Source organism: Phaenicophaeus curvirostris, chromosome 3, assembly GCF_032191515.1.
Source record: "Phaenicophaeus curvirostris isolate KB17595 chromosome 3, BPBGC_Pcur_1.0, whole genome shotgun sequence".
In the NCBI taxonomy this organism is placed as follows: Eukaryota; Metazoa; Chordata; class Aves; order Cuculiformes; family Cuculidae; genus Phaenicophaeus; species Phaenicophaeus curvirostris.
Genome location: NC_091394.1, coordinates 89,650,914 through 89,677,364, shown reverse-complemented (window position 1 = coordinate 89,677,364; position 26,451 = coordinate 89,650,914). Strand labels below are relative to the sequence as shown.

Here is a 26,451-nt window from a genome sequence, read left to right as displayed (position 1 = left end):
TGAGGTGGTGAGGTAAGCCAAGGATGGAAGTGTCAGCTCTGAAATTCAGATCATGTCCAGTATGGATGGAATTTTATGTTATTGAAACAGAGCTTCTTTTCTAAACCACAAAAAGCTAGACAGAATTTATTTTATATTAAGAGAATTAAGGCCTGTTTGGCCAGAGAGGTGATAGATGCTTCACCCCTGGAAACCTTCAAGGTCAGGTTGGATGGGGCCCTTGAGCAACCTGATCTTGTTGGCTTAATTCAATCAGGTCCCCTCATGCAATTAGTTTCCTACCTATCAACATAAGAACACATTGCTGTGAAGGGCAAGTAAGAGAAGGGTATGAAGATGGGGACCCTGCAGGTGCAGCAGTACCACAGCAGACAGAAAAACAGAGCAGCACTTAGTCAAAGGACGCAGGCAGGTAGCCAAATCCACTCTGACTCTAGATGAAGAGCTGCGGTCACATATCACCTGAGCAGCACACAGGAATAAGTTTCTGGGAGGTTGTGAGAGATGAGCCAAGGGAGGTAGGACCTTGATTAGGGTCTGTAATGTCAGGCAGGAGGCAGTGTGGACAGCACAGCTATATGAAGCTTTGAACAAATGTTTAAGTCCTATGTGGTTGATTGAGGCTGATAAAGCCTTTTCAGGCCATCATCACATTATGCATCGACCACCTCTCTAGGAGGCTGCACTAATACAGTGGGATAATCTTTTCTTTTGACCAGCTGGTTATGTGTTCGATGCACTCCAGGATGTGGTTTCCCTCTTGGCTCCCAGAGTACACTGATGACTCCTGTTGAGCCTGCTGCTGACCAGCAACTGCAGATCCCTTTCTGCAGAGCTGCTTTCCAGCCACTTCTCTCCCAGCTTAGACTTGTGCCTAACATCACACTGCCTGGCATTCTGACTTAAAAATTCCATGCCATTGATGACTGCCCAATGCTAGTATTCATCCAATGTTGATGCTGGTGTTTACTAGCAATTAAATACTATAGTACTTTAAAATCTGAATTGATCTAATAGAGTGAGATAATAAATATGCTGTGATATATATGAGATAAATATATGCTGCTAGATCATTCTAGTAAACTTAAGGTCCTCTTATTGTGTGTGTTTTCCAATAAAAAGCTTTTTGCTCAATTATTTCTCTGGATCCAATTAGCTTTTTATTTTAAGATAAGTAAAACAGGCATAAAATGAGAAATAATTATCTTAATCTGAACAAAAGAAAAAGGCAGACTGAGAAGTGATCATGTGGGGAGTTGTGTGATAATTCCTCTGGCAATTATAAGTATCAGTTTAGATATTTTTGTATAAAAATTCGTCAAAACACATTACAAATTACAGTGCTGTCACCTCTCTCTCACAACATCTAAGACACTACTTATAGCGTGAAGGAGTTTCTTTACATGTCCCGTCTTCCAGAGACAGGAGACTCTTTAATGTTGATATTTCAAGTCCTTTCACTTGCAATCCAATAAATTTATAGTCAAAAAATTCGGATGATCATAATCTGTATAAATCCCTTTCCAAAGCTTCATTTTTATTATTTTATGATTAACTATTTTTAAATTTATTTCTTTTAGATATCTGAAAAATGTTAGCTTCCTGATATGATGAATAGAAGTTCTATTGTAGGCAAACAACTGCACTGGGACATATCATAGAATCGTAGAAACACAGAACATCAGGTTGAAAGGGACTTATAGGATCATCTGCTCCGACCTTTCTTGGCATAAGCACAGGCTACAAAAGTTGGCCCATCACCTTGTCCAGACAGATCTTGAAAGTGTCCAGTGCTGGGTAAACCACCACTTTCCTAGGGAGATTATTCCAATGGCTGATTGTTCTCATTGTGAAAATTTTTCCTCTTGTGTCCAGTTGGAATCTTCCCAGAAGTAATTTGTACTCATTATACCACCTCTTTTCCCTGTGACTCCTTGTAAAGAAGAAGTATCCATCTTCCTTGCAGGCACCCTTTGAATATTGGAACATAGTGATAAGTCATATGCATGCTTTCCTGCAAGGTTTCAGAATATACAGGAAAGGGAAATAAAGATCAATTGCTTATATTCACTTCCTCACACTTTCATATGACTAGTTTCTCTCATTTTTAAAACTCTTATTCACACCCCCACCCCCCCACCCCAAATGAACTGATGCCGCATTGCAAAATTGAAAGGCCAAGACTTTTCTGAGACTGCTAACAAGTATGCATGCATTTACTTTTGAGAAGTAAAATGGTCTTTACCATTACACAGAACAGAAGAAACTGGGAAACTAATTTTAGAATCTTGCTGTTGTCATAATAGAGTGAATGGTGTTCTGGCCAAATCTACTGAAAATAATTTGCCTTTGGAAAAAAAGTAACTCTGGAAAATTTCAATCAATAAAGTAACATTTTTGAAATAGTCAAATCAAAAAGTGCAGTAGAATTTAAAAGTATATGCAAGTCTGATGGTGATAATTTTTGCAATGTTGTTGAATGCTCATTTATAATTCCAAGCTAAAGGACACAATGAGTCCAAATATTTCACTCAGACATCTTTTTCTCTCTCTCTTTCTGTCTAATAGGAACATGTGCCACTGAACCATACATGCAATTAAGCACTTAATGATAACTGGGCTTTTAAAGTCATTTTATCACTACATGTACTTTGCTACCTAGAAAGCTACCTCTTTGTTTCACAGACTAAGTGGTTCTTTATAACAAATTGCACTGTATTTTCCATTGTACCCTTTTCTAAAAGATGTAAAAGACTGTGGGATATACTTTCATGAGTCTGGCCTTTTCTTTTCTTGTTTTGTTTAACAGATATGTTAGGTCAAGAACGAAGCATGACATTGACATGAGAATAGGGATACATTCAGGATCGGTTCTATGTGGAGTGCTGGGCCTACGAAAATGGCAATTTGATGTCTGGTCATGGGATGTGGATATTGCAAACAAACTCGAGTCAGGTGGAATTCCTGGGTAAGGCAATGTCTATGTCCCACAGTTAGAAAACATTGTCGACACAGTACACTGCTAAATTTGTCTCTTATGTTATAATGTCAACAATGACTTTTTTATTTTGTTGCTATTTTTAGGTTGGTAGGATTTGTGAAGTTATAATCAAAAAAAGGTAACTCTGGTCAGTTTGCAGAGGCATTGGAAAAGGTAGAAGTGTGAGGTTTATTCCCTTTGTCAGCTATGATTTCCTGAGAAAAGGTCAGTGGCTGTATTCAGCCCGTGTAATACGAAGAGGCCACCTGAATTTCCCAGTTAGGTGTAAACCACTCCTGAGTTTCTCCAGGCTTCATTCTCCCATCCTTTGCATTCAAATGTTGCTGTAATTCATTTTATTTCATAATGCACAAGGTGTGGGAAGAATTATATGTTCATAGGTCATTACACTAATAACAAGTCATTATGAGCAGCTGGCTCTCTAGGGGGTGTTTTAAAAAAATTGATGCTTTAATAGATGTTTTGAGACATTTATGTCACCTGTCTATATGTGAAAATATATGATTTTCCATTGAGCTGCTTCTTTTTCCTTTGTCTGAGGTGGCTGATTCATCTGTAAGATAACATATTATTTCTGCCTGACATAGCTTATACATCATAATTGTTTGGAAGCTGCAAATTCTAAGTTTGAAGAAACAGTACTGGTTGAAGCAATACTCTGTTTGCTTTTAGTTCCACCATTCATATATGAAAGATGTAGCAAAAGGTCCCCTACAACAATTGAGGTTTTGGCCATCGATTATAGAAGCAATAGCAGCGGACAACTTTATGTGGAAAATAATCCAGTGATTCTATGATTCTTTGATTCTATGAAAATCTAAGTGATGCTGTCACCTTGAGTGAGAGAGGTTTTAGTTAAATCTGAGTTATGTGCTCCCTGCACACGCATCAGGATCTGTTAGAGCTCCCATGTTTCCCAGAAGTTAGAAAGATGTTTGCTTTATATTGTATTTGCAAATGTGGGCCCCTTCCACCATTCCCCATAGAAAGCCTTCATACTAATACATATTCCTAGAATCAGCAGAAAATGAAACATTGTTTGCTCCAAAACCAACTTTTATACTCTGCATATGTGGTTAGTGTTTAAAATGGAAGAAAAAATTTCTTTCCCTGCTGCTTATCCCTCATGGGAGCCCTAGATGACTATGAAAGGTCACATGCTGCTTTGATAATATAAGCAAATCAATCATCTAGGTTTCACCATCCGCACCTGCAAAAAAGTCTAGTTTATTGCTGTTAATGTGTGCAAGTAGTATGGCTATTAATGAATAACCCAGAGAGTGCACCGCCTTGCTATTGTCGATAAAATGCCTGGCTAGGTTGCAGTCTATTCGAGCAGAGTGATTTCCACTCCTGTTTATCAGTTTGCCAACAGAACAAAGCCTGTATGCAACAGCAATTCACTCAAAACAGTGATTTACATCAGGCTTTCCTAGTGTGCAGAGCAGATTTAACAGAGCAGTTGAGTTCACTTTAGCCTCTCCTTACTTCTCCCTGCTGCCAGCATTCAAATCACCCTGTTTGCCACAATGCTGAGATGATTCCCGTTCCCGTTCGCTACTTTCCTCTGTTCCATCTGAAAAGCTGCCCTGCTGTTGTGAATGGTCCTGCTCCCACAGTGTGAAACAAGAGCAAAGATGAACCACAGCCCTTTCCTGAGAACACAGCAGAGGAAGGCAGCTCACCTGCCTGGGATGAGAAGGATCCCTCCACCCAGTCTGGGGGCAGGACTCAGCTCTTCTTGTCATCGGTCACATACCACCCTGAGACCTCGCAAGCAGGAACAGATTGTCCCCGAGTTAAGGAGCATAAGTAGGCAGACCAGTAGAAATGGAAGGAGGCTCTTGGAAGCACTGAAAAAACACCCAGTAATTTCTGGTTTTCTGAGAGGAAAGACATGTGTCCACAACACCTGAGAAGGAGACTATGTAAGATCCTACAGTGTTATTTCAGACACTCTAATGCTAGAACCCTGTCTTCTTATAGTTTTCGCCTGGTATACCTAGATATGAATCTATCGTATTGAATTGGTGCAAAACTCAGATAATAATTAATTTTCCAGTATGTAACATTCAAAGGTATCATCTAGACCTTTGTGTCTTATATTTTCAGTACTAGGACAGGCTCTACTTTTATTACTTCAGTCTTCAGTTTCCCAATCTACCATATTTTTGTAAAATTAGAAAGACATCTCTCCACTAAACATTTTAAAATTTTTAAGCAAGCTGCACCAAAGGTGAAACTAGAAAATATTTTTAATCTACTATTTATTGCTGTTTGGTCCATTTGAAGTTACTACATGAATTGCCAGCTCCACACTCCAGTTAAAGCTGTTATCATTTCAATTACATAATACATATTTCAGGGGTTTATAATGCAATATTATATTATAAATTTATATTAGCTGAAATTATATTAGTTGAAACTCAGCACAAAGATAGTCACCCTGGCAACTAATGTATCATTTTCTTTTCCTTTCCCCCTTTTTTTTTTAAAAATTACTACTTTACCTAAATCAATTTAACCTGTTTGGGTTTCTAAGAGCTAGAAAATGCGTGTCTTTCTGAGAGGTCATATGTTCTGGTTTTAAAGTCCAAGCCAACAGCTGTTTATATTTAAGAAACATTTTTGTTGGTTTTTTTTGTCAGTTTTACTAATATTTGACCAGGAAAGAGTACTAATCTCAGCGGACATCATGACGGCTTGGCTTCAGACAGTGAAAGCTGTACAAAACTTGTGTTGACTTCAGAGGGAATTTGAGACCAGTTGAAAATAGTGGAGTTAGATATTTTTTGATCTTTTTGTTAGATACAAATACTTAAAATTCCACATAGACCCAGTTTTTGCCAAATTCTGATACTCCAGGGCATTGCACACTGCTTAAGAACAACTAGCACTTTATTTTCTGGCAATACTTGCACATCATACATGTACTTATAACCCTTTATTCCATCACTGTTTTATGCAATGTAACTCTCTTATGGTATCCCTTAAGGTCCAGAGGAAAGTTACAAAGGGGTATGCTAGGACCATTTCCTTCATTGGATATAAGCCAGTTTGTGGTGCCTGAGAAAAATATATCAGCATCTATCATCAAGAAGTGATCATCAATTTTAGCTGACTCTGAATTTTAGGAATTTTTCTGCAGGTTTGACTTTCAAAAAGTGTCATGCATCCAAAGTTTGAAAAATGAGCCAATTTTAATGGAGTCACTAAATTTATTTGCTTGAGTTAGGTAAATATCTAATGAATATCTCCTGTTATTGCATTTATGATGCTACATTACAAAGTATAGCATGGCTAACCATCTGGATGTATTTTAGAGGTGTTTGCAATTTATCCTACCTGCAGGAATATGAAGGTTTCTTAGAAGCAGACAAAAGAAAGACCAACTCTTTTTTTTCTTTTCTTTTTTTTTTTATTAACTTGAACTTCTTTCTGTCCTTCTCAAGCAGTCATAATTATGAAAGTCCAGATACCAAACACTTCAGGCTTTAGTGGAAGACTTGCAAAGTCCTACTGTGCTTTTGTAAAATTTGAGCTTTTTATGTCATCTCTTAAATTCATCTTCATTTTTGCAAAAGCTTTTTGAACTCATCACGTAATCTTACCAGAAATTATCCCCTCACTTGTTTTCTTGTAGTTTCCCTATCTCTCTAATTCAATTGATGCAATCAGACCACTAATTTCAACTGTTTAAGGTACCTTAGGTAAGTGAAGGAAATCAAAGATCTTCACATAAACTGCTCTAATGTATACCACGTATTTTCCTCTCACCATATTTATCTTCAGTGGCAGTTTTCATTCACTCTGGATAGTATTTTGCTCTCCCATTAAGCTGTTACTGTGTTCAGGTGTGAATATTAAAGTGTTTTTTCTGTACCAGGACTAAGTGAATTCATGAGATCCTAGTGATGTGACCATGTCTTGAGAGTATTTTTCCCCAAATGAAGCTCCCATTTGTAAATACACTATTTAGTTTTCTTTATAGAAAATCATCAAATACAACAGAAAACCTATTTATCCATCATATTAAAAATGATGCAGAGTTCATAAACTCCTTCTTACCTATGTATACTAGAACACAATTGGTATTTGCTACTACTTATTTCACTTATGCAGGAGAATTCACATCTCCAAAGCCACTCTGGACTGCCTGAATGGGGATTATAAAGTTGAAGAAGGGCATGGCAAAGAACGCAATGAATTCTTGAGGAAACATAACATTGAGACCTATTTAATTAAACAACCTGAGGAGAGTCTATTGACTTTGCCTGAAGATATTGTGAAAGAGGCTGTCAGCTCCTCCGACAGGAGGAACAGTGGAGCAACATTTACTGAAGGATCCTGGAGCCCTGAACTTCCGTTTGATAACATAGTGGGAAAACAGAACGTAAGTCAAACTTCCTTTAATGTCATCAAGTATGAACGCATGCTTGAGTGCATTTCAATAAAGGAAGCCTCAGAGGACAGAAATTCATCTTTAACCTTTATTCTAACACATGCTGTAACAGCAGAGGATAAAACAAATTGTTTCAGGGCAGAAATAAATCATGTATCCAGACTGGGGAAATGCCAGGGGACCAGAGGTTTGAGGGTTTTTTCCAACTGAAATTTAACACTACACAGCATAGTTTTAACTGAAACTTTCCATAAAGAAGTAAATTAAAAATAAAGTTAATGTTACTAAACTAGCTGGGACATTCTTGTTAAAATATGTATCTCATTGCAAGCTTCACTGCACTGCCATTAAAGTAAAGGGATGAGTGAAAGGACAGTTTGCCAGAAGAAAAATCAGTCTGTAGGTCATTGATATATACAGGAAAGAAAAAAGACCTACCTTAACAAAGCACCTTGTGAAAACAGTTTGTTCATTCTTCATTTTTCTTTTTTTCTTTTCTTTTTTTTTACTTAAAAACATTAAAAAAATAGATTCTAGAATATAATTAAGGTTCACTATTAGGCGAGTTAGCCTCTAAGGTCATGTGTAGCTCAATAGAAGTACAAGATAATAACAACCGTTCCTGATCACATCTTTTCCAAAAGCATTGCATGGATAATTACTAGCACATTGGGAACCAGAAATCCTTAGGTAATCATAAAAATCACTTGCGAAGTCTTCTTGCTTAGAGGAATTAAAATGGAAAGGTTAAAATGCCCTCAGACACCACTTTCTTCATTGCATTTGAAAGATTGATGAGTCTTTATGAAACAAGGTCAGCTGGACTTTTCTTCCATTTTTCTGAGGCATCTGTAATGACATGATATATTCTTTCTTCTGCCACACATCCTTAGTCCTATTTGTCTGCACTGTCTGTTGAACTTCAAGAGTTGTTGTGTGGAGGTCTTGCTTTGCCAACCGTCCTCTGCTTCTTACAAATCTGCTCAGAAGTGATAAGCCTTCACAATTAATCAGCCTATGGCAGTGTCTTTGTCTCTTAAAACTGAACTGGAGCATGGCATAGTTGGCTGCTATATGAAATCCCTGTTTTATGTGTGTTCTGTACATCTGTGTATCTGCATGTACACTGCCTTTTAGCATTCTCCGTATTTTGTTGACCTGTCTGTACATTCTTGTTTCATTAGGAATAGTGGACGCATGCTGCTGTGAATATTTTCTGATCTCTCTCTGTTTCTTCTTTCCCTTTAAGATATTCCAGTTTCTTTAGTCAAAAAAGTCAGTATGGAGTAGGCTCTCATTTTGTTGATCTTTTTCTCAGCTAAACCTGACCTTAATACTAAGAAAGAGGAGGAATGAAATACAGGACTAGTGGTTTTATTTGATTATTGAAAAACTCCTACCCAATAAACTAGCAGAGAGCCTATGAAAATCACTCAAATAGACATAACTAAAAAGTTTGGTTTAATCAGATTTTTGTCTTATGGAGATCAAAAATCCATTTTTAAAATAGTTTCTTACTTTTTTTTTAAGAACTTTCTTTTTTTGCTGGAAGTAAATATAATTTTATATTGCACATTCTACAATTTTACAGTAATCTTTTTCATGTACACAAGATTTTAAAAATCTGCCATTCCATGTGTGATTCAATTGTTACGTAACTTTCAATTTTCAGGTTGAGACAATAGACACTGCTACTCATGAATAAAGTGTATCAGCTCAAAAATCAGATGATAGATTTAAATTATAATAGGATATAGTAGCTTTCTTTTCAGAGGTGTGTCAGCCTTGGATAGAATAAGCATTTAATAACAATAATTATGCAGCCTAAAGGTCACTGGCAGCAGCAGGCATTGAGAATACAAGCAGCAGCAACCCAGTAATGAATCACCCTGTATATCTGAATTTTTGCCAATGGCATTTAAATTATTTCTTTACCCAATATAAGTTACAACAAAATTTGAGCATCTCTGATCTTCAGCTGTAGTTATGTTAGGAAGAATAAGAAATGGCAAAATCTCCAGGAAGATCTCTTGCCGAACTCAAATTCATCACAATCCATATTCTTTACCTCAAACTCATTCTACGGGCAGTGTAAGACAGTGAATTGAAGTCACGTTGATATCAGCGAGGAGCAGAAAAACTACTCTTTGAGTATACAGTTACAGACATGAACAAAAATTGGATGTGTCTACAGCACAGATAGCACCATTAGCTGAGGTGGTGAGGTAAGCCAAGGATGGAAGTGTCAGCTCTGAAATTCAGATCATGTCCAGTATGGATGGAATTTTATGTTATTGAAATAGAGCTTCTTTTCTAAACCACAAAAAGCTAGACAGAATTTATTTTATATTAAGAGAATTAAGGCCTGTTTGGCCAGAGAGGTGATAGATGCTTCATCCCTGGAAACCTTCAAGGTCAGGTTGGATGGGGCCCTTGAGCAACCTGATCTTGTTGGATGTCCCTGCTCACTGCAGGGAGGTTACACTAGCTGACCTTTAGAGTCCCTTCCAACCCAGACTATTCTATATGAATCATTCTGTGATTCTAAGGCCTCCTGCTCCAAACTAAATTAACAGCTGATGAAGTTGGATTTCTTCCCTGGGCCTTCCAAAAGAAGTATATGAAAGCATAATATGGTCACTGTGTGTGGTGCTGGAGGCACCTGTTGGGCCTGAAAAGAAGTTAATTAGGAAAAAAAAACAAATTAAAATGCCCATTTCTTGTATAAGCATGTTTTAGTGGTGGCTGCAATGACTTTTAGCAGTTATCACAAAAATTATACTGCCAAGATGACGGACAAGTATAAACAACAGGGGGAATTCAGTTTAAAGCCAAGGCATCTGAGGTTTTATATCTATTGACCTCCCCAGTGTCAATCTCCCCGAAGTTCAGCTCCTAAACTTCCTAAACTTAAGGGTCTAATGCGACTTGTGGATGCTTTAGGGTTCTTGAGACATCCAGAAGACAATGAGCCTATAAAAGACCTATGATCGTCTGGAATATCAGAAGCCAGACAGGAGACTGATGTCTCAAGTAGTGCTAACACCTACGCTGAAACATGCTGAGTAAGAGCTTGATTCAGCTTCTTAACTGTGACTGTCTATTGCAGCTTGAGATACCCTAGCACATGCCAAGTGGTCCCCATCACTGACCAGTAGCACATGAGGTACCCGTAAGTCTTGTGCTACGTCTCCTTGCTCCAGACAGTTGTCCAGCATACCCTAAGTCATCTCAGGTAACCATAGTTGCATATGATCAGGCAACTGGAAGTATCCAGAGTGTATATCGCCAGTAACACAATTTTAGACACCAAGCACCTAGACACCTTCATTTAGGTGTCTTTCTCTTGAAACAAATCCCACCTGCAACCTATCTCTTTAAACACATGACTTTGTAAGAGTCAAGACACCATACTGGTGTAAACACCAAGATCTGGTGTTTACAGTATGAAAAAAATAATTTGAAGGCTTCCTAGAGTTTTCTGCATGACACTGATTAAAAATTCCCCTTCTTGTTGAGACCAGGTTGCTTGGTCTTTTTACACAAAAACTTAGCAGGAAGAAAATAAAATTTAATCCAAACTCCTTTTTTTATGTCTCTATAAAGTATCGCAAAGTTGGAGTTTTATTATTTGCTTGTTTTCATTAACCCCATTTTCCACTTTCAAATGTATATTTGGCTAGGGTTTTTCCTAATAGAACCTTGTGTGTTCCTGTACAATGAATGGTTATTGTCAGTATCAGGAAAGTTCCAAAGCCCATTGCAGAATTAACAGTTGTATCGTCCATACAGCTGTTCAAAAAACTGTAGGAGAGGTAATAGGGAGAAACAGTATTTCTTTACATTGGCATAACACAGTGTTAAAAGATGCAGAGAAAAGAGAGGGGGGACAAAGAAAAAATGGGGTTAGAATATATTCTTGAGGCAATAATTTGCATGTTTTTTCATTTTTGTTTTTACGGGGAAGCAGTTTTCTTAAGTATGTGTATGGGTGTAAGGGAGAGCAGGCTCCACTAAACTCAAATATGAATTTCTTTGTTATCCTATGAAAATAAATCCAACTTTGTAATCCATTTTTGCACCAATCCTACTGGCACCATAGCCATAGTGGTGATATTATGTCATGTTTATCTATGAGAAATTGTAAACCACTTCATACATTCAGCAAGAAGACAATCCTTTATATTAATCAAATTTTAAAATATATTTTGAAGCAAAATATAGTCATTAACTAGGATTACTTGAGATTTTTCTCCTCATGTAAATGAGACCTATTCCTAGCTAAAACATTGAGACCTTCTTAACCCTTGTTTCCAGTGGAGCTACGGCTGTATGAACTAATTCTGAGGAATTAATGCACACATTAGCATAGAATATAATCTCATTCTTTAACAGTGACTTCAGACACACTTGCGTAATTTCAGCCACCACAAATTGATAATAACTTTACTCCATAGCTCAGTTTAAAAGAGATAGGAACATATAAACTAGTCGTATCTTAGTGTGGAGTAATAGAGTATTTCTCCAATTGACTCAGTGAATTGTTCTCTTGGGATTTGTCTCTAACTTTAAATTCCACCTTAAACCCAAGGCTAAGACATGGATTCAGGCATACTTGAAACTTTAGTATGAGAAGTTTCCTTGATGCTTCTTTTTGTCTCCAAATGTTGATGATACTGATTTTCTAGACAGAATATGAGGATATTCGAGTAGGGTGGTTTGATAAATCTTCTCTAATGAAGTCCTTTTTCTACTAAAGCAAACAAGAAGATTGCTTTTCACTAAAATAAAAAGACAATTTCAATTCTTATATTATTTTATGCTATATTTTGGGGTCTTAAGTTACTCATCAAAAGATGAAACAAGAAAAGGAGATACTGTCTGTGACTACAGAGTCCGTGGACTTAATTTTTGGATTATAAAGAAAGTTGTTGCTTGGGGGTTGACAGTGGGTACCTTCTTGTGTTTTTATGTGCTCTCCAAGATTCATTAGAATGCAACTGCCTACTATAATTTGAATGTTAACAATGAAAACTTCCCTCTTTTGTTTGCTGTATGCAATCTCATAATGCAGAACTGGCTTTCCAAAGAGATCTATTCATAATCCACCCCAAACTCCTGTTTCCAACAATTCCCAGTAGGAGACATAGCAGAAGATCTTTCCAGCAAGGACCTATGGGTTAACTTCTTTTAAGCAGAAGTGTATTTCTTGTCAATAATAATTCTGATATGTCTTATGCTGTGATGTATGAAGGTTTATATCCTTTCTGCTCATTAACATTTCTTAACCCTTAGGAATATCACAGGTAGTAGGGTTTGGGTTTCCCATTCAAGTGGAAAAGTACTGCTTCATTGTGGTTTCTGTCATTAAATGATACCATGAAACCAGATTGAGTTCTTCTCTTTATGAAAGCAAACTTTGCCTCTTTCTTGAAGTGAAGCACCCTTCATACTATCTCTGCTAGCTTTCCTTTGTGAAGCTGTGCAAGTCTTTACTTTTTTTTAAATTTTGACTAGTCAATGGAATACCAAAGGAATAAAGCATATGAGATAATATTTTAAATAATAATTGGAATTATAGTTAAATTAAATCATACAACCTAACTGTAATCTAGACTGGCTGAAATATACCAATAGTGAAGAACATATTATTTGAAAATCCATGCCGTAGTAACCAGAAATGTTACCTTCATTCCTGCCTAACTGCTCTGTTCCTTAACTACACACATCCAGTAAATTTAAGATCAAAAAAAATGTCATTACTTGTGTTTTGTAATTTCCATTTTCTGTACCGTTTTTTAGTTGTTCAAACACACCATTGAGTTAGATACCCTGCTGTGATTTCGGTGTGTACTCCTGTCATGCATACTCTAATAACTAATTATCAGAATCTGGAAAGGGGAATATATTCTTAGAGTTCAGTGCAGCACCAAACATCCTAGTCTGTGAAAAAGAGGGCATTAAAGTACCCCGCTTAATATACTGTATGTGTTTAGTGGAGCAGACTTGTTATTTTATTCTTCTGTAGGTTTCATTGAATGAATTGCATGGAATGCTGTAATGGTTTGCAAAGCAACATGATCTAAAACATTGCATTTTTAACCCAAGGGGACCAGCAGGTTTATTCTGTTTGCATGTGCTTTCCCCTAGACTCTGGCTGCCCTAACAAGAAATTCAATAAATCTGCTTCCAAACCATCTTGCACAAGCTTTGCATGTCCAGTCTGGGCCTGAGGAAATTAACAAGCGAATAGAGCACACCATCGACTTACGGAGTGGCGATAAATTGAGAAGAGAGCATATCAAGCCTTTTTCACTGATGTTTAAAGACTCCAGCCTGGAGCATAAGGTAGCTGGGTCTTGGTAGCTGCATTATTCGCAACTCAAATTGTAATAAATGTCCACTGAAGTAGAGAAGCCATAGGTTCTAACTTGCACTGTTTGTTTTCTGGGTTTGCTTTTCTTTTTGGTTTTGTTTCAGTTTTCAGAAGTTGGGACTGAGCTAGAGGTCATAATAGTGTCATGATGCAGGTTTTACAATGCTGCAATGATTACACTTCATTGTTGGAAAATGCCTACACTGAGCAAACTCTGCTTCTGAAAACAACAGTCATTTGCCGGGTTTCCTTTGCTGTTTAGTACAAGCAGATTTCTGTAGCTGACAGGTTGCTTTGACACAAACAGTGATTGAACATATTAATAAACTGACACATCTATTCAAAACGTATATCTATATTTATATAGATACGTTGCTTCCATTTAGTCATAGGATCCACCTGATGTCCTCTAGGACGCTGCTATGTTTACTTTAAGTCAATACTAATTTGTCAATTCTTTGTTTTAAACATCCCTTTTTTAACATCTGCTTCTAAGAGGTAAATATTGTTCATGTCTTTGCCGCTTCAAATTTTATTTCAGTCTAAATCCAGATGTAAGTTACAAGTTAAAATTATAAGGCAATGGGACAACTTTCCTTGCAAGCTGATGATGGGGTGTGGTTGTACAGATCTCAAATTGTTTCATTGATTTATATGCTATTACAATGCAGCAAGAGCAGGTCTGTCATAGGCAGTTCACTTAGACTGAAAAGATAGGAAAATAATGGGGAATTGCAAGTGTGGAGGCCTGCTTCTCTGTTGTCACTTTAACCTGCACTGGAAAACAGACTTTTTTACTTGACTTCTGGGAGACCAGGCCTTGGGTGTGAATTTAATGAAAACCACTGGAAAAAAAAATTCATCTTGAAGTATATTTAAGCCCTTATTTCACAAGCAACCCTGCAGAAGGAAAAAGAAAGGTTCGTTTAAGGTAAAGAAAACATTCAATTTCCCTGTTAGGGTACGTATGACACTAAGACAAAAGGTACAATCCCCGAGGCTGAATAAGTCACTACTGCTGCAACAGAACATATGAAGGTATGTCTTTCAGAGCAGTCATCATTCAAAGCTGGCAGAGACTCAGAGGTAGTGAAATCCAAGATTTCTGATATCCTGTGAATTACATCTAAAGGCCAGAAAGTCATGAGCAATCTTTAATCTTTTCAAGGAACAAGGCCAAAAGATAAGGTAAAAAAAGTCTAGAAAAAATATCATTTAATCTAGCAGGTCAGGAATGGTACGTTAGATTTTTTTCTTTTTGTGCTAAAGAAGAAACAGCCTGGTCACAAACAACTTGCTGAATGAGCAAGATAGCCAATGGTTCACCTTGTCTTACATTACTGCTCAATAAAAGTGAGGCCTGAACATGGGCTGGACTAATGGGACACTACCCAGAATCAGATTCTGTATTCAGAATATAAACTTTCTTGCCATTTTAGATTTCACAACTAGCAGCCATAAGGAAAATCTTTACAGGAAGGGTAAATTTTCATTTAAATGCAATTTAATCAAGAAGGGGAAAAAATCCCAAGCAAACCTGCTCTAAACCATCACATTACATAGGTCATGTTCCAAATATTAATTAATCACAATGTCCACTTCATTATGGGCAGTGGCAATATCTTGTTGGGCCATGTGGAAAATGTCCCTTCCCTCCTCATTTACCTGTGCCGTAATTACAGGATTGTCCTGTTTTCCTACAGATGGTAGGTATTTCCTCCATGCTCTCTTATGTCACTATCGTTTTCTCCCTTCTACTTGCCCACTTAGGAAACAACCTAAGAAATATGGATCTCATAAAGATATTTCAAAAGCCTTTTCCCTGTGCTCTATACACCCCTAGCCTTTCAATCTAGAATTATGTTTTCTTCTAGCCATTAACATTTTGCAGCTGCTTATATGACCTTCTACATCAGCATCTTGAGCTGCTCCCTGCAGTGCTGCTGAGCAAGTCATCAGTATGTCTATGGACCTCCCATCTCACACTGCTATTTCCATTTGCTGCCAGTCACTTTCTGTTCAGACCAGTTGCAGCTTCAACTCAGAGGTAACTCTGAAATAAAGTAACTTCTAGTGTGTAAAATCTTGTGCCCTCACTTTTAATCATCACACTCACAGGTGGCCTTGGCATCTGCCTAATACTTATATCTTTTATCTGTTAGTACTTCTCACCCCAGACTTTAAAGTTATTCAGGAGGCAGAACAACCAGTATCTATAGGTGAGATCCTGATCAAGCAGTGTTATGCTGACGTTATTCAATGATAATTATATAATGCTCTGTACCTCAAACCACAGAGAAATGAGTAACTGTATGAGCAATAAACTATGTTTCTTTCTCCAGCTTTAGTAACAAGACCACTGTGTCATGGAATCATAAATCTTTTGGGGTCACTTTAATAGATCTGAAGTGTCATACTGGACTTCAGTTGAAGCAGTCAAGTTGTTTATTTTTTAAATCGTAAAACAATTGCAAGCAACAGATGTACGCTAGCAATGAAAGTGCTGTTTCAAAAATATTTTTTATGGAATCAACATGCCCAAAACTACCATAGGAGCTAGCATAGCTCCTGGTTTACAATAGTTTAAATGACTGGTATGTCACAGCAGTTTAATCCATCCCTGGAGGTGTTCAAGACCAGGTTGGATGAGGCTATGAGGAAACTGATCCAGTGGGAGGTGTCCCTGCCCATGGCAGGGAGGTTAGAACTAGAAGGTCTTTAAGGTCCCTTCCAACCCAATCCATTCTATGATTCTAGAAGCTTCTTCCCACTCCTCTCCTATGTTGTTTATCTATGTGCTTCTTGATGACAGCATAAATGTACATTCCACAGCAGGCAGTAAAAGTTGCATTAGCAGTACATATGTTTCCACATAAATTTTGCAATACATTATTTTTCAGAGGATTTGTACAAGATCGCCACCTAGCATATTTCATAGATTCTTTACCCAAATGGACTAGTTGTTACTTACTTGTATTTCACTCATTAGCACTTGATATCTCATTTAGCGAGTAATTCACTCTTAATTTTGCTAGAGGTTATTTTCACAAATAGGATCTAGGCAGCCAGAGCATAAGACTCATCACAGGAGAGGACTTCTAACAGTAGCATGAAAACACACTAATGATTTCCAAATATGTAAAAGCTCATAAGGAAAATCTGATAATACTTTAGATGATATCCAATAATGAAAAGATATTATGATGCTCTACCTTAATAGCAGTGACTTGGCAATATCAGTGCTGTGTACTTTCCTAGAGGACGAAGCATAGTAACAGGCCAGGGAATTTTACATTCTAGTAGAGTTTTTTTGGTTAAGAAAGTTTCCAGTGTAATGATTTGTATAAAAATGTTCTATGTCTTCCAGCATATTTATATTGGGATAATATATCAGACTAGTTTTAGAGGTGAAGTGTCTACATTTTTTCTGTGAAATGAGCACACTGAAAATATAAAAAGGGCTTTGAATTTCACAGTACAGGTTTTCTTAGGTCAAATATTAGACAAATATCTGAGTTCCCGTTTCAGAATTTCTGATGGGTGAGAGAAATATAAATTAAATCAGTAGGAAACAAAATTTTGCCTTTCCTACATGTTGCTCCTTAAAGACATAGGTCTCACTTCTTTCCTTCAACCCAGAAACTTCCAGTGGCAAGAAGGTCTGCAAGAAACACTGGACAAAATCAGGGCCTGTTCAGCATCTTCGTTTCTACCGCTGGTCAACAACAGCATCTATGTGTTCCCTTTGATCTTCGCAGGAGTCCATCCATCTCTTCTTCTGCCTTAGGCATTCAGATGCATCTTCTTCTGTCCCTCCCCTGTGCTGCAGAAGCTTTTCTAATGCCACAAGCACCATTGCTCTGAAGGAAAAATAACAAACCAAACCACGGTCTCCCTTTTCATCCATAAGGTCTTATCTGAGTCAAAGAACAGCCATTGAGGATAAGATCAAATCCTTTCTCCCCAATGCACAAACACTTTGTCTAGGTGAACATGTATGACCTGTTGTATTACCAGTAATTTCTTTTCAAAGAGCCCTGGGAAAAGAGAGAAGAGGTTGGGAATAGGCAGCATTACTTCTCAGAGGGAACTCAGCCTTTTCATACACCAGCTCTATTTCAGCTGTCTGGCTGTGCCTCGGCCAATAGTGCAGGCAAATGGGTCAAGCCCCATGAGAAGCATAGTGAGCCTTCACTGCTCCATGAACAAACATGCCAGTGCAGGTGGGTCTAGGATGTTACAACTAAGATGTTCACCGCAGAGTAAGTCGTATCACGATTCTCCTTACTGCTCTGTGTGGCTCTAGTTGGCTACATTCCTCCCCATGGTTAAGTACCTTGAGATTTAGTCTCTCCTTCAATTACTTCTCCAAGGCATTAAGGGGTAGACTGCTACAAAAGTGCTACATTTATCATTGGGGTTTGTGCTGTCTCAGAGATGTTAACAATTTCTCATCACAATATTCATACTGATTAGACCACAGAACTCATCATTATGACATAATGCTCAACACAGCAGGCAATTCCATGTTTATGTTTCATTCAATTAGTTTTCTGTAATTTCCCTAAAGAACAGTTAAGATTTCATGTTATATTTTAAGAAACGTACCTTTCTTTTTCCCTTTGGTTCTTTTAGTGCTGCAAACGAAAAGAAAGCCTTGGTCCATTATTTAAGCAAACTGATGACGTTCTGTTTTCCTGCACATGAAATTGGAGTCAGTGCCTCTGTGCTTCCAGCAGCAAAATGGAGTTGACTGCATGCACCACTGAAATTCATGTCAATGTGATACTGCTTTTGCTAACAGCAGACACGGGGTAAAATCACTGCAGAGGAGGATTCAAAAAGATGGACACCTCCTGCTGAATAACAAATAAGCCCCTTTCTTACTCATAACAAATGAAAGCTGGAAAGAGAGAAGCCTCTTTCCTGTTTGGGGTTATTAAAGGTGCATTTATCAGATGTTCGCAACTGAGATTAAGTCCCCACCAAAGGTCTATGTAGTGAATATAGTCTAATTCTAGATATGATCTTCTTTCAAGAGCAGATTAACTATAAAATGGAGAAGTTCATAGCTGAACTTTCTCAATGAATATTCCTGAAACATTTCTTAATCTCTTTTTCATGTTTCTCAATGATAATGCTCTCTAAGCACATTTACTTTGTTTCCAAATTGTTGGAGAAAGATTCTGATATCTGATGTCTCTTCGACTCCGGTTTCCTTCTGTTCTTCATGTGTAATTCTTAGTTCCCTCAAAACTGCAAGATATTAAATAAAACTGAGTTATGGTTCAGAGGACGAAAAATGACAGGCAGGCATCAGTGGAATTCTTTATTAGGTGAAGAAAATTTAGTAGCATCAATCTAGGATAAAGAGATTTACAAAAATATGTCTACGGACTGATCTTCATCTCCTGTAAACAACTGGAGTTAAAATGCATAAGCAGTGATAAATACCAGCTGAGGACTAAGGTGACATTTCCACTTCAACTGATCCACCATGATTCACCAGTGTATCTGTTACTCCTTTTCTTGGTAACTCTCATAACAGGGGAACCTGTTAGAATTTTCAGTGGTTTGATATGCTGGAGAAAATTACTTTTGTAATAAATTTTAATAATAATGCATCTCAAATGATCTCTTACATAATAACACCCTCATTTTCTGCTTGGAGAGTGTTCATATTGCCAAGTTTCTGCACAGCCTCTGGATAAGGTAGGACATAGAATCATGACCCACATCCCATTAGTCACAGAACATCCCAAACTACATAATTCTCTAAAAGAAAAAAAAAATGAACAGTTAAAAAGAAAACAGAATTTTGTAATTTGGCAAGCAGTGTCATGCATGCAGAGTCACAGCAGACTTCAGTGATTGTCTTCAGGTGAGGAAACCCATGGTTCCTTTGGTTAAGCTATGAAGTATTTAGCATTCTATTTGGCAGTACAAGCCCCTAGAATCTACCTGGGGATTTTTAAAGCAAATATTTTGAAAAAAGAGGCAACCAAGTAAAACAACTTTGTATTGCAAATTACAGAGTTTTGCTCTCTTGGATAAAGCTGGTTTTAAAAACAAATTCAGGTTTATTGATTTATTAGCTCTTCCTGATAATTTCCCCTAAGTCTCCTATGTACATAAGTCTTTATGAAATTTCTGCATGGGTAATGGCTAATTTACTCTTCTGTTTGTTGTTTCTTTTTCTTATTCTAGTATTCTCAAATGCGGGATGAAGTATTCAAATCAAACTTGGTGTGTGCATTTATTGTTCTTGTATTTATCACCACTATCCAAAGCTTACTTCCTTCTTCCAGGTAAATACAGAAATATATATCTGAAGGTCCTCTTGGGGAAACAGCAAGATAACATTCTAGGATTGATATGGAATGAACCAATAAAATGCGCTTATTCCCTAGAAGCGTTCAGAAATATTTTTTCACATTTTTCTCAATATTAACCACTTTTGTATCATAATATCTTCAGCTGCATTTTTTTCATGTGAGACATCTGTCTACTGACGTTATGTTATTATGGTTTTAAGCAGAACTCCCACTGAGATAAGTCGGAATTTTGTGTTACAAAAGTTTGACGTGATATGGCCTGTTGCTTCAAGTGTTGAAGTAAAACATGATCCAGGCTCATAACAGTGTTAAGTGACTGGTAATAACCTTGGGAATGAGCAATTGTTTTGGTTTTGTTTCTTTTATACTGCATAAGAAAATTATACTGTTGTGCTTTGTTGCTGATAATACATATTACCCATCTGGGGAAAGCAATCTGGTGCCATTAAGAAGGAAGGAGGTGATCTGGTACATCTTTTCCCGCTTCTGTTTTTGTATCAGACTGACCAAGCAACAACTTCCTATCAAGCTGGTGAAAATGGGACATACCTGAGACCTTTGTGTCCACGTTTCACACAGTCAAACCCACCAACTGACATTTTTGTCTACTTTTTAATACTGAGAACACAAGTGTGTGCACAAGGAGTAATGCCAGTTTTCCAGCATCATAGCAGAGACAGTGGAACATGATTGCCACAAAAACATGCCCCTGATCCCATTTGGTCTTTGGCAGAGCAAGTGCTAAGGTGGAAATATCTAGATAAGCATAATTCTCACACACTTTCTAACACTCAGGTAAACCTTAACTTATGGCTAACGTTGAATACTTTTGAAAATAGAGTCTTTATATAAGAAATAAGACATTTATTGTTACAGTAATGCAGCAGTATTTCTTGGATCACCTCTAGAAAACATGATTCTCCATATTTATGTCTAAGAATACCAAAATGGTGGTAAGATGCTACACACTGCAGCAGTGATTTCCCATGTATTTTGTAGATCTCAGCTGGGAAAGTACCCAGAGTAGCACCTGACCTGGTATTCCTCATGTGCTATATTGCCCTAATGACAGTAAGTTTGTTTGCTTTTCTAAAGTTCTTCTCCTGATACACATTCAAAATTCTTCCCTTCTAGTAGCTGTTATATTTTCCTTTTTTTCTCAGTACACACAGGAAGATTTATGGATCTCATTAATGGAACCTGTTTTCAAAAAAAGATTTCTGCTACCACATCTATCACTGCTCTCCCAACAAAAAAAAACATGACTTTTTTCTACCTGCACAGATTCATCTCTGTTAATTCCCGTGAGCATGTCTAGTGCAGTTGGCATTAGGGGAGGAGTCACATAACCGCATTACTTGCGGTTGTCTCACTTCTGGTTTCCCATCTTGCATGGTACTTTTGTGGTTTTCCCTTCACTTCAGAAATGCTTTGTGGAGCTTTTTGTCACTGAATGTTAAGTATAAATAGGTTCAAATAAAGATTAGTTAAATTACTATAAGATAAGATCATCAGAGGTTTTAAAACCAAAAGCATGGAACCTTGGCCACAAGAGTGTCCTTGAGTACTGGAACCTTGGGAGACATTTAGAGAAAAGGTATTTACCACTATACCTTTAGAGACAGATGTGGAGCCACATGGGTGCTGAAGATTGTCAAGATTTAAGAAGGCAAATTTTAGTCTTTCTTTTTCAACTTCTGATACTCTGCTTTAAAAAATGTGTTTCAGTCTTAAAAAATATACCTTTTAAGTTGGCGGAGGTCAACAGGTGATCAACCCTAAAATAACAACATGAGAGGTTTTGAATGAGAAGATTTCAATATGCTTAAACACGGAAATAATCTCAAAGTTCAAATTTCTTAAGCTCTAGTTATAGAAACAACTCAAGGTATGAGCACACGAACTAGCTGTCATAAAGTTAGGTACGTTTTGGATTCAGAGAGTCTTGGAGATAACTGCTTGCCTGTCTATTATACCTCTAGTAGATATCAGAGAGACAAACTACCACAGTGGAAGAGCATGGGCATAATTTCCATCGAAAAATTAAAAAACTAAAATTCACACGCTTTATGGTAACTTACCCATTTCCTAACAGCACACTTAAGTGTCTTTCAATGTGTGTTTCAGAGTTCTGTTGAAAAAAAATGGATTTTTGTGTTTGCTAAAGCACATTGAATATTTTTCTGAGCTGAGTCCTTTGGGGATTTCTAGAAATATGATGAAAGCAAATATTATTTACATCATTGTAAAACATGTCTTATTAAGGATCTTCAGGGAGTTTCCAAGATAGGTTACCTTTGACTGCATGTTAAAGAAGGGAATCATCTTTCTATTACTGCACCTACTGCATGTGGAGTTTCAGAATTTTATCTCAGTTTATAGTTGTCTCCCACTGAATAAATATTTGATCAGTTCATATTTTTCCTTGACAGGACAGGCATATCACCGAATTTAAAAATCTTTGTAATAGTTTTCATTCTTTGAAATATTGAGTTGGGGAAATTACTCTAAGTGACATAAATTAATGCCATATTTCTGCTGTAATTATCCTCTATGAAGCCATTAAGTTACTCTGCCAACCTTGCAATGATTCATCTTATCCATCTGAGAGGCCTGGGAGTTTGATTCATTTCCTGCAATAACTTTCTATATGCTCACATAGGCAACAGATCATACTAGAGTAGACTGCTGAACTGCTTTTATTTCTGCCAGTTTTTTTCTGGGTTATTCTTGTAAGGGGAGAAAAGCAGGTTTCCTTCTGGCTCAAGTCTTGGTTTGCAAATCCACATAAAGAAGAAGGAAAGCAAAAGCTCCATTTCAGACTTTGCTTGATCTTGAGAGCAAGAGAACTTGTAGAAAAAAAAAAGCATTTGGTCTTTTATCTCTTATTGAATAAAGTAGGTTTTCAACCCAAGTTCTGGGAGAAGTTCACAGACAGAACAATATTATGGATGTTTGTTCCTATCCCTCTAACCTTGGCTGTGTCTTCTGCTGTACTTGATCCAGCAGCATGCTGCCAACAAAATCTTAGCACATATACTGGACTGATCCTCTAATAGGATAGTAGTGCAGAGTTCAGGTTTGTTTTTATCTCATCCCAGGCAGCCTTAGACAAGAGACAAACATACAATTGTTCAGTCAAACATAACACATAAATGTTCTTCTACAGTGGAAGAAATTTTGCTCCCTATATATTTGTTATGAATAAATACAAGGTCATGGTTTCTCAGGCACCTAAGCAGGTTATTCTACATTCTGGATTGATATTCCAGATTTAGGCCCCTAGATGATCCCTTTACATTACCTTCATTCAATAACACTGGGTCATACATGTACAGTTTGGCAGTCCAAAATAAGAACTTGTGTTTAATGCCCACAGACATGGCCTCTGGAAGCTTGACCTTAATCTTTTTGAAAGCCTTAATTTAGTTTCATTTACAGCTGGGTTGCGCTAGGTCTGCAGAACTGGTAGTCTACATCTGCTTATGGAGAATGTGTGTGTGTATATATGGGATATAGATAGAAACTATCGGTTCCAAAGAGGATCTCAGTCGTTTGGCTTTGGAAAACAAGAAGGCAGAACGATGCTGTAGTGTGGGAAACAAGGAATTCATCTCAAATAATTATCTATCTGCATCTATACCCCAGGTTCAAAGTATAGCCACTGGAGAACAGGTCAATCAGTAGATCTGAATAAATCCAAGTGACTGCTGTGCAGCGTGATGAATTGAATCCTAAACTCTTGATGAGCCCTCTTGGCTCCCTTCACTAGGTATTCATGAACATATTGTCCAGATTTTGCCTGATTTTATTGACAGTCTCTCCCTTGGCTTTCTGTGTATTTTCAGAGATAGACAAGGAATTTTGAAGCAAATTACCTGCTATTCTGTCCTTTACATTAAAGGAGTCATCATCCCAGCAAGTCTGCTTGGATGATCAGAAAGGAATAATGTTTATAATAATGTTTATAATAATGTAATAACATTTTCATTTATCCTGTTTTCTCAAAGTATTTTCTAGAAATATCAGTAGTATGAGGAAGATGTACCCACAGTTTTCACATAAACTACTCAGTGCATCTTTGGTGTCTCCTTGGTGCATATTTTGGACTCTATCCATCAGCTTCAAACATGGCCAGGGCTAAGAAATGCCAGTTCCCACGCCGACTGATTATAAAGCCTGTTCTGATATGTCCATGTGTTCCCTCCTGCCATTTTCTCAGAATGGTTTCCTCTTAATGTTGATTACATACCTCTTAGCTTATGCTCAGACTTTCCAGAGTGAAAGCTTTAGTTAATAGTTTCAAATCACATATCTGAATACAGGTTGGCATAAGTTTAGAATTTGCTCTTCTAAAGTCAAATTTGAAAAAACTTAAATTGGGTAGAATTTCAGGCAGGTTGAGATTTAGTCCATTCAGATTCAGGGTGTGGATCTGGCTGACCCAGAGAGAAACAAGGAAAGACAAGATATGTTCTATTTCCACTTTACACCCATATTTTTTTCTTGCCATAGCACACAAGTGTACAAACAGAATTGCACGCTACCTGAAAAGAAGAGGGATAGGTGATGGGTAGCAAAACCTGAAACTTCATGTTTTCAATAAAATAAAATATATGTTTAGAGAAGGCTTAATGAGCAGAGTACAACTTACGCGCACTCAGCCACCTGGAAGTGCAGAACTCTTTCTGGAACACCCTGATAGTCCACTTTCAAAAAGTTTTGCCTGTGAGACATCAGTGTTAAATCCCTGTAGCATACAGGCACATATACAACTTGGTTACTAGGAAATTTAATTACTTAATTCGAAGCCTCAAGTTTAGTCATTTTCCTTATAGCACAAAGGCAAGGGAAAGCAGAGGGGAGAGGTTTGCAGGGGCAGTGGGGTTAATTTTAATTTTCATGGGTTTGATCTTTATGAAGAGAGACACTGACAATGACTGGCACAAATGGGGACAAAAAAATTTTATTTGTGAGTTGCTGAGTTCTTTCTTCTCACATTTTACCACATTTCCCAGTCATGTAGGTTACTTGATTGATTTCAGGTCCAGATTTAAGCAGGAAGAAGGAATAAATTTAGAAAAATATAATGAAATCTGGGTTAGAAGAAATTATGGGGTTTAATGATTTATTCAAAGGAATTGAATTGTTTATTCTGTGTATGCACTTAACAATACTTCATTAAATATGACATTTGTAAGAACAAAGTTTATAGGGTTTACAAAATGACAGGTTTTATTCAAATATGTTTGGATGATAGAACACCTTTTCATATGCTTGATATTTTAAAGGGCTTCCATGAAATCAGCAAATCCGTTCTTTTGGTTTTTTAAAAAACTGATGAGATTCACAGCTGCAGTTGATGCACTTCTAGTTAAAATGAGGCATATCCTGCATTTCTGTAGTTACTATATCCTGACGTATGCCAGAAATCAGGCTGCATTATTGTACTCACTTTAGAGTCTATGACCTTCAGTATAATACAAGTTAAAGGCACCTATGTTGTGCTGTGTGTAAACTAATACCCTCCTAAACTGCCCCAAACTAGCTTACTAGAGTGGGAATCAGTGACATCTGGACCCTACAGGCTGAATAGATTTACTCTGAAAGACAGTTAAGGGATAACTGAGTCCCAAAGCAAGGGGTGTTCTTGCCGGTCAAACTCGATACAGGCAGACAGAGGCATTGGCAATGGTTCCCCTGGCTTGTTTCTTCAACAGCAGTTACTCAGAAAGAAACATGTAAAGAAATACCAGACCTATGGAACATGAACAGATTGTTGTTTTTTCTGGGTTTGTTTGGTTTTTTTTTTTCCTAGACTAATTGTCTCAGATTTATGACCACTGAATTTTTCCTAGTCTGAACTGTTTACATATTTATTTTGATTAGCAGTGGTATTGTGTCAAGGTTTAATTCTGGGTGCTTTTTTTTCCTTTCCCAGGGTGATACCAATGGTCATTCAGTTTTCTATCTTGATTATGCTGCACTCCGCTCTTGTACTAATCACTACAGCAGAGGATTACAAATGTTTACCCTTAATGCTCCGGAAAACCTGCTGCTGGATTAATGAGACCTACCTGGCCAGGAATGTCATTATATTTGCATCCATTCTGATTAATTTTCTTGGAGCCGTCATCAATATTGTAAGCTTATAGGGAACCAGAGAATATTGCACAGGAAAAGATGATTTATGAGTTATTAAGCTTGCTACAGGACCTGCTGATTAATGTGTTTATAAGCAAGCTATAATTTAAATATAAAAGGCAAAGTATGACAGCTTCAGCTTCAGGAAATTCAATCTGTTTCTTTAACTATATATTTCTGAAATATCTAATTA

At 37.2% G+C, this 26,451-nt stretch overlaps 1 protein-coding gene across 2 annotated transcripts in view; it reads left to right on the top strand.

Annotated features, from left to right (window-relative positions):
- ADCY8 (adenylate cyclase 8) overlaps nucleotides 1–26,451 on the top strand; it is a 123,816-nt gene that overhangs the window by 70,611 nt on the left and 26,754 nt on the right. Inside the window, exons 6-10 of one of the 2 annotated variants that reach the window (XM_069854668.1) lie at nucleotides 2,810–2,968; nucleotides 7,124–7,394; nucleotides 13,554–13,751; nucleotides 19,987–20,087; nucleotides 26,056–26,257. In XM_069854668.1, the coding sequence (XP_069710769.1) occupies nucleotides 2,810–2,968; nucleotides 7,124–7,394; nucleotides 13,554–13,751; nucleotides 19,987–20,087; nucleotides 26,056–26,257 (931 nt within the window). The remainder of the gene's footprint in view (nucleotides 1–2,809; nucleotides 2,969–7,123; nucleotides 7,395–13,553; nucleotides 13,752–19,986; nucleotides 20,088–26,055; nucleotides 26,258–26,451) is intronic. The other variant, XM_069854669.1, reaches the window with a different exon arrangement.